General features: G+C 43.6%; 1 protein-coding gene across 2 annotated transcripts in view; it reads right to left on the bottom strand.

The window, feature by feature from the left end:
- GPM6B (glycoprotein M6B) overlaps positions 1-14,402 on the bottom strand; it is a 161,051-nt gene that overhangs the window by 99,017 nt on the left and 47,632 nt on the right. Inside the window, exon 1 of one of the 2 annotated variants that reach the window (XM_019955950.2) lies at positions 5,541-5,562. The exons of the other annotated variant lie outside the window; for it this stretch is intronic. Coding sequence (XP_019811509.1) covers positions 5,541-5,547 — 7 coding nt within the window. The 5' untranslated portion in view covers positions 5,548-5,562. Of the gene's footprint in view, positions 1-5,540; positions 5,563-14,402 lie in introns of those variants that run through there. 2 annotated transcript variants of the gene reach the window in all.

Here is a 14,402-nt window from a genome sequence, read left to right as displayed (position 1 = left end):
ACTTGGTACGGCACCTAAGGCAATTCTTTTTTTATCCAACATCAAAAGGAAACCCAAAAGCAACATTCTCAAAGCTCTACATAGTTTGAACCTACTGGTTAGGCCCTACCCTACTTCCAGATCACTAATAAACATATTAACAAGTCTTTAGGTCACTGATAAGGAGAAGGCAATGGCACCCCACTCCAGTACTCTTGCCTGGAGAATCCCATGGATGGAGGAGCCTGGAAGGCTGCAGTCCATGGGGTCGCTAAGACTCAGACACGACTGAGAGACTTCACTTTCCCTTTTCACTTTCATGCATTGGAGAAGGAAATGGCAACCCACTCCAGTGTTCTTGCCTGGAGAATCCCAGGGATGGGGGAGCCTGGTGGGCTGCCGTCTATGGGGTCGCACAGAGTTGGACACGACTGAAGCGACTTAGCAGCAGCAGCAGCTGGTCACTGATAAATTGTTATTGATTGGGTTATTCATCAAGGTGAATATATAAGGTGTCTATATCTTTGTCTTTGAAATTTTAAGTCACACTTGTTCAAAATTTCTACCTGAGATGGTCTCTGATGAATGCCCAGAGGTCCTGCGTTCCCAGCATAACTGGTCAGCCAGGAGTGGTACCCAAAACCCTAAGTAGATCATGTCACAGGCAACTTGAAGCTGTTTACCAGAAACATGAGGGAATGGGATAGCAGTGACCTGCAAGGCAGATGGTGGGACGGACGCAGCCAGCCGGTCAAGGGTGCTCTGGAACAATCTCCCACTTGTGAAGATGGCCTGCTGCTGGCTATGGAGGCGTAAGGAACCTTCTGCAAGCCTGTGCAAGGCCCAGCACAGCACATCCACACTGCGGATGGTGGACAAGAGAACAGCTGTTTCCCAGCGGAGCCCAGCCTCTGTTACAGAGCGCCGCGGGGCCGACTTGAGCGGGCCTGTTGTCCAGCAACATCTGAGATGAGGTCATGCACATACCATGATGCTGTGTCACCCCCGTCCAGTTGCTGAAATAATGGTCAAGCCACTGGGGTAATTTGCAATCACCACCTCAATTCCCAAGCTGGGGGCGGCAAGTCTGGGGTTCCCATGAGTTCAAAGGCAAGACTGTTTTCTGGGTCACACAATGCCCAGCTGCGTGTCTCAGGGTCACTGCAAGGCCTGGGTCATGAGGCAGCAGAGGACACTTCCCTGTCCATATCCTCCCACCACGTGACCCAGTGGCATAGCTGAAGATCCACTGGCGACTGCATCCTGGCTAGGCCTATACATGATTGTATCGGCTCTCTGTCCATCTAGAAGAGGATGTGTCCTTTAGAAGCTGGAGAGTGGATTGTGGTATGGAACAGAACAAAGATAACAAGACAGACATTCTTAAAATTGTAAATGAGGGGACTTCCCTGGTGGTCCAGTGGTTAGTACTACAGACTCCCACTTTGGGGCCGCAGGTTCAATCCCTGGTCAGGGAACTAAGATCCTGCACCACATGGCCAAAAAATTTTTTTTTTAATTTTTAAAAGATGTAACTGAGGTCCCACCAAAGAGCAATCAGAACACATAAATGTGACAGGGATGCTGAGGCAGAGCACTTCAGGCTCCTGATAAAGCACAAGTTATAACAACAGACAAGAGTTTGTGAGTGTGTGGGGGTGGGGAGTTACTGGTAAAGCTCTGAGCATCCAACGGATTTCTCCAGTGTGGTACTAAGAAAAAGATCACTGTTTCAGAAACTAGATTTCTGGCCATTTGGGTCCTTTGAGTCACTTGACTATAGATAACATTTCAAAAATCGTTTCAGCATATTGGCTTTATCTTTTTTTTAAAAGACATTTCACAGCTGAATATTTCAGTATGTATATCCCCCCAAAGCACATTTTCCAACATAACCACAATAATACTATTATTATCCCAACACAAGTTAACAACAGCTGCTTAATATCATGCAAGACCCGTGCACACTGAAATTTTGCTAACTGCCCCCTCCCAAACGTCATTCACAAGTTGGTCTGACTGGACCAGGATTTGACAAGGGCCTGGATATGAGACAGAAACAAATCTAAAAAGCAGAGACAGGGAAAAAAAATCAAAATTATACCTTACTAAAGCTGATTTAAAAACAATCAAACGAAGCACACACACTTTTGTGGACTTTTTTCTAGTCAGGGTTTGAAGTAGAGGGGAAAACAGGCACAGATTATTTGGGCAGGAAGGGTTGTTCCCTCCTCCACCTTCCACTTGCAAATACTTTATCTCTCTGTCTCCCTAACAGCAGCGGGGGAGCAGCCCCTTAGGGGTGTCGAAGAATTGAGCAGAGGCAAAAACCAGAGAGATGAATTTGGGGAAACTCCAGGAGATAGTGAAGGACGGGGAAGCCTGGGGTGCTGCAGTCCATGGGGTCAAAGAGTCTGATGTGACTTAGCGACTGAACAACAACAAATGGGGGGACCAGAAGGAAGTATTTAAGTAATTTGTAAAAAACCAAAGGGGGACCAGAAGGAAGCATTTAAGTAATTTGTAAAAAACCAATGTAGAGATTTGGGGAAGCCAAAAATAAACGCGCTGGGAATTTCAGATTCTCACAAAAGGCCACGAGCATTTCCTAGAGCAGCTCTGTGCCAGATATTTTCACATATGTCCCATTTAATCCTCAAGGAGATCCATGAGAAATTTTTTTTTTACTATCCTATTATATAAAGAAACTGAGGTTGTAAAGCAGTTCCATGGCCTGCTGTGTAGGAATCATGGTTCTCAATACCACCACCACCCAAGATGCCCCCATCCTAATCCTTTCCAAGGTAAAGCGGGATTAGGGTCACAGAATTAAGGTTGCCAAGCAGCTGACCTGAAAACAGGGAGAGTAGCTTAAATGATCCAGGTGGGCTCCATGTAATCACAGGGTCCTTAAATGTGGAAGAGGGCGGCAGGAGAGGTCACTCCCAGATCCCAGTAAAGCCACTGCTGGCTTTGAAAATGGAAGATGGTCACAAGACAAGGAATGGGGCTGGGCAGGGGGCGACTTCTAGAAAATGGAAAGGGCAAATAAATGGGTTCCCCCCAACATCCCCAGCCCTGAGAGCGTCTAGAAAGGAACACAGCCCTGCATAGCTACTGGGAAAACAGTAGCTTTGACGTTTGTAGGCAAAGTGATGTCTCTGCTTTTTAATACACGGTCTAGGTTTGTCATAGCTTTTCTTCCAAGGAGCAAGCGTCTCTCAATTTCATGGCTGAAGTCACCGTCCACAGTGATTTCGGAGCCCAAGAAAACAAAGCCTGTCACTGTTTGCATTGTTTCCCCGTCTATTTGCCATGAAGTGATGGGACCGGATGCCATGGTCTTTGTTTTTTGAATGTGAATGAGATTAGTGCCCTCATAAAAGAGGCTCCAGAGAGGTCCCTCCCCCTTCCACCATGCAAGGACACAGCAAGAAGACAGCCCTGTACAAACCAAACCTTGATCTTGGACTTTTCAGAACCATGAGAAATAAATTTCTGTCATCTGTAAGCCACCCAGTCTATGGTATTCTGTAACAGATGCCCAAGTGGACTGAGACAAGCAGATCATTTGTAACCAAGTAGAGGATTCATGTACAAACAAGTTGGCTGGTGGCATGAGCCACCCAAGCATTAAAAACTCAAGGGGTGGGGGGAGCTGCAGTGTAGACCGCCCACCTGCAGGCAATTGAGAATCTGGTTTTTAAATTCAAATACAATGCTGCTGATTGTTCCCAGTAGGAACTTTTTATCAGGACAGCCAGAGGCTTCTACCAATTTACACTGTTCAATTTGGCTCACAGAGGACGTAATTACATCAGTTCTACAACTCTGAAAATTCTGATAAGCAGCCAACCCAGAAACCTTGTAAATATTACCCCATACAGTAGCATCCGATAGGAAGAACCTGAATAAAACATGAATAGCCTCAAATACAAAGAGCTGAATTCAAACCCTTGATTCCAAAAGCTCCCCAATGCTCCAGATGGACTTTAAAAGATTACCCTGAAAGGAGTGGAGCCCTCTCCTCAGTCACTCGGCACTATTCACTCCAGGCAACCATTTCTATCAGCAAAAACCAGCAGTTCCCTCGACTGTGATGGGTGAGTCACCTACTGTGTTGTTCTTTAGTCGCTCAGTCATCTCTGACTCGTTTGTGACTCCATGGACTGTAGCCTGCCAGGCTCCTCTGTCCATGAGATTTCCTGGGCAAGAATACTGAAGTGGACTGCCATTTCCTTCTCCAGGGGATCTTCCCTACCCAGGGATCGAACCTGGGTCTCCTGTACTGGCAGGCGGATTCCTTACCACTGAGCCACCTGGAAGGCTTGTTAAAACATTGATTGAAAGAGACATGTGTACCTCAATGTTCATCGCAGCACTGTTTATAATAGCCAGGACATGGAAGCAACCTAGATGTCCATCAGCAGACGAATGGATAAGAAAGCTGTGGTACATATACACAATGGAGTATTACTCAGCCATTAAAAGAATACATTTGAATCCGTTCTAATAAGGTAGATGAAACTGGAGCTTATTATACAGAGCTAAGTAAACCAAAAAAAAAAAAACCCACCAATACAGTATATTAATGCATATATATGGAATTTAGAAAGATGGTAATGATAACCCTGTATACGAGACAGCAAAAGAGACACTGATGTATAGAACAGTCTTTTGGACTCTGTGGGAGAGGGCGAGGGTGGGATGATTTGGGAGAATGGCATTGAAATATGTAAATTATCACATGTGAAACAAATCGCCAGTCCAGGTTCGATGCATGAGACAGGGTGCTTGGGGCTGGTGCACTGGGATGACCCAGAGGGATAGGATGGGGAAGGAGGTGGGAGCGGGGTTCAGGATGGGGAACACATGTACACCCATGGTGGATTCATGTCAATGTATGGCAAAACCAATACAATATTATAAAGTAAAAATAAATAAATAAATAACACTGAAAACAATAAAATAAAATAAAATCCCTTAAGATAAGAACAAACAAACAAAAAAACATTGCTGGGCCCTTCCAGAGTGTCTGACCCAACAGATCTGCTAGGATGGGGGCCTGGCATTTTTTGTTTCCACCAAATTTCCCAGTGATGATGAGGCTGTTGGTCCAGGAAACACACTTTGAAAACCACTAGTATAAATCCATCATCTGACTTTGAGGTAACTCAGAGCCAGCCTTCTGTTGACCAAGAACAGAGTTCAGCTGTTTCAATGGCTAGTGGCAATTTGCAGCTTCTGTGAGGGTTTCTTTTCCCTCCTTTGCAAAGCACACAAATGATCTCTGATGACACACCCATTGATCCTCCTAGAGACATCTGCCAGTGCACACCTGGTCACGTCTAAGTCTGAAGGGCAGACCATGTTAGGATAAAGGCCGCACCACCCAGCTTTACAGACAGAAAATGACACTTTCCAAAACCCAGGGCTGGCAGAGGAGATAGCGGCAAGGGAGTGGGCTATGCTTGAGCGTAGTCAGAGACGGAAAGCTGGGCCCAACCTCCAAGGTGCTCTTGTTCATTTCCCTGTTGTTCCTTGTTCATTTCCTTGCTTACCTCTCATGTTCCTTCATGGAACTGCCCCATGTGAGAGCAGGCTTCACCTTCGCCTCATTCATCACTAACGCTTCTAGCAACACAACCTCTAACTGGAATGCAGAGAACACTCAGTCAAAAGTTAATGAATGAACAGGTAAGCCAGTCCAAAATGAGACATGGGGCAAAGGAACAACTTTTCAATGAGAAGGATGATCATTTAAGAGCTAATGCTATGACAGCACTACACACAATAACTAATAAGACATGGAACCAACCTAAATGTCCATTGCCAGATGAACGGATAAAGACCATGTGGTACATACACACAATGGAACACCACATTCACATGTGCTACGTCACTTCAGTCATGTCTGACTCTTTGTGAGCCCGCCAGGCTCTTCTGTCCATGGGATTCGCCAGGCAAGGATGCTGGAGTGGGTTGCCATGCCCTTCTCCAAATGGAATACTACTCAGCCATAAAAAAAGAATGAAAGAATGCTATTTGCAGCAACATAGATATCATACTAAGGGAAGTAAATCACAAAGAGAAAGATAAATACCATATGATATCGCTTATATGTGGACTCTAAAATATGACAGAAATGAACCTATCTATGAAACAGAAACAGATTCACAGACATGGAAAACAGACTTATGGCTACCAAGTGGGAGTGGATGGAGGAGAGATCAATTGGGAGTTTGGGATTAGCAGATGTAAACTATTTATACAGAATGGATAAATAACAGGTCCTACTGTACAGCACAGAGAACAATTTTCCACTTTCTGTGATAAACCATAATGGAAAGAATATGAAAAAGAATACATATCTGTATAGCCAAATTACTTGGCTGTATAGCAGAAATCAACACAACGTTGTAAATCAACTATACATCAATAAAAAAAATTTTGAAAATGAGCTAATGCTATGATACAATAGCTCACTGCTTAGATATAATAAGTCCTTTGGGTCTGTTAGCTATTTAATTCTCAAAAACCTAGAAGCTGGTTACTTTTTACTAGCCTGAACCTTCAGGTAAAGAAGCCTAGGCCTGGAGAGGAATTTTCCCAAGATCACAAAGCCAGCAAGTGGGATGTGAACTCCGGCACTGCAGCTACAGTGATCATGCCCTAAACCCTCAAGTACAATCCATCTGCCTTCCAGGTCCCCAGGATCTTGTTTTTTTCCACAAGTGCAAACTGAAAGATGTCCTTCCAATTCACACAGAAACATTTTAAGAGATTGGTCGTCCCCCACCATGGTCTTCAGATGAAAACCAAGATTGTTTAGTTCTTGCAAAGTGGTTTACTTCCTAAGGTCAACTGTTTAAGTTTTCTATCACTTTTTTTTTTCTCCAAGAGCACCTTTTCTCAGCATTTAAGTCATCCTTCTAAATCAGGGCCAGACTCCTGGTTAGTTCTCAGTCTCTCACTATCTGGATTTAGGAATGCAGATGGACAGCTGTGTTGTCCAAAACAGTTGCCTCTGGCCACATGTCACCATTAAGAAGGGTTGAAAATTTAGATGGACTTCAAAAAGACCTACTCTGAAAAATAATGTAAAATATCTCAACTTTTTATATTGGTTACACCCTGAAATGATATTTCAGATATATCAGATTAAATAAATTTGCTATTAATTATACCTGCTTATCCCTTCAAATAATTTGTAATAGCCTGTGAAAAATAACATGTGATTCATATTATAATTCTCTTGGACAGTGCTAGTCTAGAATATTCTACAATAGTTCCTACTGGAAAAAATATCTAGAATAGTTTTCCGTGTTGGAAATACACATTTTCTTTTTTTTATATATAAACAGATGATTCTATATTACTGTGTTTTACTGACTCATGAGTAAAATTTTGGAGCGAAAGATACTATATCTATTTTCATTTGTCTGTATGATTATATATGTCTTTTTTTAGAATAGCTTTCCATGTTGGAAATGCATATTTTCTTAATCAGGCTTTTTCTAGAAACAAATATCAGATTCCTCTAGATTCTAAATGTCACATGGATTCATCAGGGCTCCCACAATTTAGCAGAATACACAAAACTACTAATCTGACGTTCTACGCTTTATTTTCCTATTTCAAAAGTAGTAAATTTAATGGCCATAAAGCAATTCTGCCTTGTTTTGAAATAGAAGGAAATGTTTGTAAGGACCTACCAAGCAGCAATGCAAAACTCCCTAAGATTCTGCAGATCTCACCCTTTCTCTATCTACTTGCATTAGAAGATTCTGGAAACATGGTGTAAGAAGAAATAACAAGCATTCTCCATTTTCTTGCCACAATTTTCCCTCGAGAGCTACAAAATTATGCAGCATGTCATTAAGTGGGCTGAGTTTTCCCAGAGACATTAGCTAACTGAACCTGGGTTCCTGAGCAAGGATTCAAATCAAAGAGACAAAGGCAGGCAAAGAAATGTGACAGAAGGAAATACACAACCTCTGGCCTGCACAAAGATTTAAAACAGCAGAGGAGGATCCATGTAGTGGATGGGCCCAGCAGAGGCCTCACCAGGGGATTTGTCCTGTCCGCAAATTTATATGCGGGGGAACAGGAACCCAAGGGAAGGGAACGGCAGAGCTAGAAAAACATTTGTTGTGTATCTACATGTATTTTGCTTTAGGAGAAATCCAGTCACCTATTAATACAAAAGTCTTGTTCCTAAACTCTGCATTCCCAGATGAGGACATTTTTATTTTTAGTATTTTAAATAAAAAAAACCCATTTTAATCCATATGAATCCATGAAACAAATCCCGTACACTCTAAGGAAAATAATGAACTGGATACATAAATAAATATACATACCAAAAGAATGGATGTCTACTGAATTCTGTCCTTAAGGCCAAATGAGAGAAGTTAGTCCTGTCCTCTCATCGGACTTCTACAAATATCAAATTCTATCACAAAAACAATCATCTAAGAACGTGATGGGAATATCTGCTCTTCACTGATTGCTGCTCCTTGGCCAGTTTTGCTGCCATCTTTAATTTTTGGATAGGTGAGCAGTAGCTGCCTTAGGCATTTTTTCAAACCCAATTTCCAACAATGAACAGTACAGTGGGAACGTCCCCTGTGGTTCTTTCTCACTAGTGACCTGACTGGGTCAGTTTATTTCAATATCCAACTGAGGAAACTAGAGGCCAGGGCATTTTTTTTTTTTCTTAAAAAATTTTTGGAAGTCTTATTGAATTCATTACAAAATTGCTTCTGTTTTAAGTTCTGATTTGTTGGCTGTGAGGCATGTGGGATTTTAGCTCCTGACAGGGACTGAACATGCAGCCCCTACATTGGAAAGCAAAGTCGTAACCACTGGGCCACCAGGGAAGTCCCAAGGGCATTTTTTTACAAAAGCATTCTGCACCCCTCTTCTGGTAAATTCTATAAACTGTGCATAAGTAAACGATTAAGTATAGATACATGAAGGACAGGTCTATTATAAAGTATATAGGCATCATATGGAAAACAAAATGTCTCTGTGCCTTTATTTCATCCAGAACCAACATATTAGCTAACATGAGCGCTAAACTGCCATCTTGCTTGCCCCCTAAGAGGAATTCTTAGCTATTCAAGTGGATGTCCACTAAGGGGCAGCTAAGTACCCCCAAGTTTATTTGGGACTTATGTGTCCCAGGTAAGTGTCACCCCAGCAAATAGAGGTCACCTCCAAAAATATCCTCTATAGTATTGCCAATAGTGGGGGTACCATTAAGCTTTGGTTGGGAAGTTCACAGGCAAGGACTCTAGAAGCAGACTCCCACCACACCCAAAGATCTTGTCCTTTGATTCTTTGACCCCTCCTCAGCAAGATTTTCAGAGGCAGGTCCAGGGATGCATGAATGAGAGCATCGTCAGCTCCCCTCCCCATGAAGTGCTTATCACCCGACATCTGTGTCAACAAACCCCAGTGCCAGGGTCAGTCACTGGAGCAGACCAGCGTGATGGATGGAGCGGTGCAAGCGCAGGGAGGGAGTCATCTAATAGCAGTGAGTGAGCAGAGGAGGAGGACCAGGTTTGCCTTCTATGGGAACGTCATGACATAGTTTATGTCTGAATCTTGAGAAGTTTTTGTTTTGCACCCCCATGGCTTCCACCTGTCATCATCAGGGCCCCAAGTGAAAAGCTGGCATCTCTTGGTTGTGCATAGTTTCACTTTTTAAAAAAGAACAAATATCCAAACAGGACAAAAACTTCGGCTCTCTGCTTTGGCGATACACTGTTCATTTGTTCAATCAGCAACAGAAATCCAACTTTGACCTTGCTGTTTACCCCCTTTCTTCTGAGTCTACAACTCAGAAGCATAAAACCCACTGCTTTTCTGGATATGCGCTGCAAAAGGATTTCACCAAATTAGTATTCTACTTGTGCACGGATGCAAATGTATTCAGATTTTAAGCTAATGAACTAGGAAGCAAAATCTTATCCTGAAGTTTCATGTTTAATCAATGATTAATTTAACCCAATGCCTTTAGGAACTCAAGAGCTATCTTTGTAGGTGCCAGCACATTTTCCTCCAGTGAAGTCTTCAAACATTCCCCTCTACATATAGCATTCCTTCATCTTCACATTTATAGTTCTGTATGGATCAGAACACTGTTTCACTTGAGCACGTGAAAAGTGCCTCCGCACAGACAGTATTTATAAGTTCCCAGCATTGCTGACATTACAGGGCCTGGTATAGAATCTGGGGCTTTGGACTCAGATCTTAGCCCACATGGAGAGGGGCCACTGCACCCTGAACAGCCACCCTTCTGCTGATGTCACGTTTCCAGCTCTCAAACGTGATGGAACTGGAACACCCAACGAGAGAGAATGCCGCTTTTGAGGTCCCATGGCTATCTCAAGCCACAGTTGAATCAGTAAGAAGTGTTAGTCACTCAGCCATGTCTGATTCAGCAACCCCCTGGACTGTAGCCTGCCAAGCTCCTCTGTCCGTGGGATTCTCCAGGCAAGAATACTACAGTGGAAGCCATTCCCTTCTCCAGGGCATCTTCCCGACCCAGGGATCGAACCCGGGTCTCTCGCACTGCAGGAAGATTCTTTACCATCTGAGCCATCAGGGAAGCCCAATCAGAGGTGATAGCAAAACAGACCTTATCCTCCATGGCTGATGCATGAACTCAGGTACTGAGCCACACATACCCCCTCTAATGGTGGCCTTCATCTTCCAACTGCATGAACTGCAGTCCTGTCCACGCAACTGTGACCACTGATACCTGCTCTATGTCTCTACTGCTGGGAACAGACAGAGAAGTCAAGCTCAGAGGATGATGATTTAAGTGGAAAGAGTTAATCAAGTTCATCATTTTGAGTTTCTCCTTCGGGAGCACATTGGGGCCATCCTGGGGGGAGACACAGGTAAGGGCATTGGAGTGAATGGTGTGAACTTCCCCATCCCAGTCTGAGTCCACCAGAATCCCTGGCAGGGCAGTCAGAGGGCTCAGAGGTCCTCTCGTCAGTTTCCATCACAAAGCTGCCATCAACACAATCACCGAGTCTTCCTGCCCTTCTCGAAGCCCAGGGTAGAGAAACAGAGATTTGCAACATGGGGAGAGAAGGACAATGGGCTGAGGCAGTGATCGCCACCTGGACTAAACATCAGAATCACTGGGGAGATTTGCACGGTCCCCTCCTACTCACCCCTGAACAATCACATCTGAATCCCTGACCAGAGAGCAGTACCTTATAAAGCTCCCCAGGTGATCCCAGTGTACAGCAAAGTTTGACAACCACTGGTACGTGGGGCATATGAGAACTCAGGATTTTTTGGTTCCCAAACAAGCAACATCTCCACCCTTATCATTTATGCATTACGGAGCCAATGCTCCTAAATGGCATAGGTTTAGATTCTACAGGTGGGTTGGGGACAGAAAAACAGACTGAGATGCGCTGAATTTGATCATTTCTAAGGCTTCTTTCAGCAACCAAGGGCTCTTTTTCCATGATTCTAGTAGCATCTCACATCCTATAGGAAACAAGCCAATTACTAACAGAGAATGTCCCTGTATTGCAACATTTTTCCATGTGGCCGTGGGTTACTGGGAACTCTGCTTTCCTGCACAAAGCCATTTGGTTACAAGCCTCATCCTGATTTAAAAAAAAAAAAAAAGAGTTTACAATCATTAACAGATCTTCCAAAGCACATACAAAACTCTTGAAGGTAAAATTCATTCTCCTCAACTGTCTTTCAAGCCTCAGAAGCTAGAAACACACACACATTTCTGTCTCTTGCCCTGGTACACGCAATCAGCAGTTGTGCTTGTCACATGGTTTCTAGCGGAGCCAACTCTCTGTTCTATATTCTTTGTTCAGCGGCCCTGCACACACTGAAGCATTATGTTCCGGCCCTCAGTGAGGGCAAACAGGAAACGCATTCTTTTCTCTGGAAGAGAAAGATGGCACTTTCTGCCTTTTATTTTTCTTCAGCACAGGGCAAGATGATTTGAAAAGTCTACCCATTTGGTTCCTCAATAGCCCCCTTCACCCTCGGTCCGTTTTTGTTTTTTTTTTTTTTTCTGTTTTGGTAGGGGGGATGGTTTTTAAAAACTAAGACGAGAAATGAAGTAGGCTTTCAGCCTTTTGTTTCCTGAGCCAATTATTGACAAATAAAAGCACAACTGGTGCTGGTGGTTAATGACACCTCCTTCTTGGTAAAATGTTTCTGCATTTTAGACCTCTCTCCATTGGCCTCCAAAACCACACACCACTTTCCTTCACCCAGGAATCAACAGCCCTCTAGGCCAACTAGAACCATGGGACACAAGCAAGAAAAAAGGAACTTACAGCCCCATCTGAAAACATGTAGCTTCTTATTCTACAGGTCTGGGCTGGGGCCTGAGGATATGGAATTCCAACAGATGCCCAAGGGGCTGGTCTTGCTGCTGGTCTCAGGACCACATTTTGAGAAGCAAAGACTTAGATGTTGGTTTTCAAGTTCAGGGCATGCTGGGGCACACCAGTGGAACCTAAGCCCCTGGGGCAAGACTCGACATTGAGTTGAACCAGGATTCTATTCTAAGCCAATTTCTAGAGAAGACCCTCAGAAAACCAGTGCTCAGGCACCAACTCTCCATCTTACAACCTGTCCAGTAGCCGAGGCTAGAAGACAGAAGATACTAAGTCTGAATGTATGGATAATGGCCAATTCACATTCCCAGGGAGGTGAACATATAAACCATAGTAAATCCATCCATCTAATGAATATCTGTGGTTGTTGTTGTTCAGTCACTCAGTCCTGTCCAACTCTTCGCAACCCCACAGACTGCAGCATGCCAGGTTTCCTGGTCATTCACTATCTTCTGGATTTTGTTCAAACTCATGTCATGTCAGTGATCCCATCCAACCATCTCATCCTCGGTTGCCCCCTTCACCTCCTGCCCTCAATCATTCCCTCAATCATTCCCAATATTTGCAGCATGCCTACAAATCCCAAGAAAACCCTGCTGGGAATTTGGGATACCTGGCAGAGCGAGACAGATGTGGTCTTTACACTCATCAAGCTGACCTTAGTGGGCAAAGACATTACTCGAATAATCATGCCAATCCTTGCAATTTTAAGCCACCATAGGCACTAGGGAAAAAGTACTGAGGGTAATAAGAAGTGGAGCAGAGTGCTGGCTTCACATTAGAACTGGGCAAACATAGAGTTTGTTTATTGTCCGATCACTGATCATGGAATTTTAAACACTGTGCTAATATACGCATGACATGAACTTTGTAATTCAGTGGCCTTAAATACATCCACAGGATTAAGTAACCATCACCAGCATCCATTCTCAGAACTTGCTCATCACCAGAAACAGAATCTCTGTAACCATTCAAACAACTGTAGGATTTTTTTTTTTTTTAACTGCAAGGGCTTTTGGAAGCTTGTACTTCTGCAGCCTGATTTTCTAGAGGAGGAAACTGACTTTCCAGTTCAGAACATCTGCCACAGTCTCATGCTGTGAAACCAAATGAGACCCCAAAGAAAAGCTCTTAGCCACCTGCTCTGAGTTAATGGCTCCCAGTGGTCACTGGAGAGAGAAGGGCTGAACCTGCTGGCCTGTTGAAGATGGGCGTTAAGTAAGTTAGAGCAGTTTCCTCCCCCAGGGCACCGTCGCTATTTGGGCTGGATCACTGGTGTGAGTGCTGTCCTGCACATCACAGAAAGTACAGCAACGTCTCTGGCCTCTACCCGCCCCATGCTGGTAGCACCCTCCCCAGCTGCGGTGAATAAGCACATCTCCAGACATCAACAGATGTGTCTCCTGGAGCACCAGGGCCTGGTGGAGAACCAGTACATCAGAAGGATGCTGTCTTCAAGTGCCACCTTTTCAAGGGCTGAAGAACTGGACTCAGTCTCACTTGGGACCCGAAAAGAAGACATATCCTCCCTTCCAAGAGGACAAACCCACTTACTCCATGTGCAAGGCTGTGACAGCCCCACCAATGCACATATGAAAAGCCTTTTGGGAGAGTTTTTTTTAATTCCCAATGCCCAAGCTCAGATCAGTTATTCCAGAATATCTGCAGATGAGGCTTGGGCATAGTAATTTTTTACTTATGTTTAAGTATAGTTGATTTATTGGGTTGGTCAAAAAGCTTGTTTGAGTTTTTCCCTAAGATGTTACAAAAAACCCCGAACTTTTTCAGTCAACCCAGTACAATGTTGTGTTAATTTCTGCTGTACAGCAAACTGATTCAGTTGTATGTATGTATGTGTATATATATATATATATATAAAATTCTTTTTCATATTCTTTTCCATTACAGTTCACATAGCTCCCTGTGCTATACAGTAGAACCCTGTTGGTTTTTTATTTATTTGTAATTAAAGGATAATTGCTTTACAATATTGTGTTGGTTTTTGCCAAACATCAACATGAA

Source organism: Bos indicus, chromosome X (assembly GCF_029378745.1).
Source record: "Bos indicus isolate NIAB-ARS_2022 breed Sahiwal x Tharparkar chromosome X, NIAB-ARS_B.indTharparkar_mat_pri_1.0, whole genome shotgun sequence".
NCBI classification, from domain to species: Eukaryota; Metazoa; Chordata; class Mammalia; order Artiodactyla; family Bovidae; genus Bos; species Bos indicus.
The sequence above is the reverse complement of the archived record's forward strand: the minus strand, read 5'-3'. Positions and strand labels throughout refer to the sequence as shown.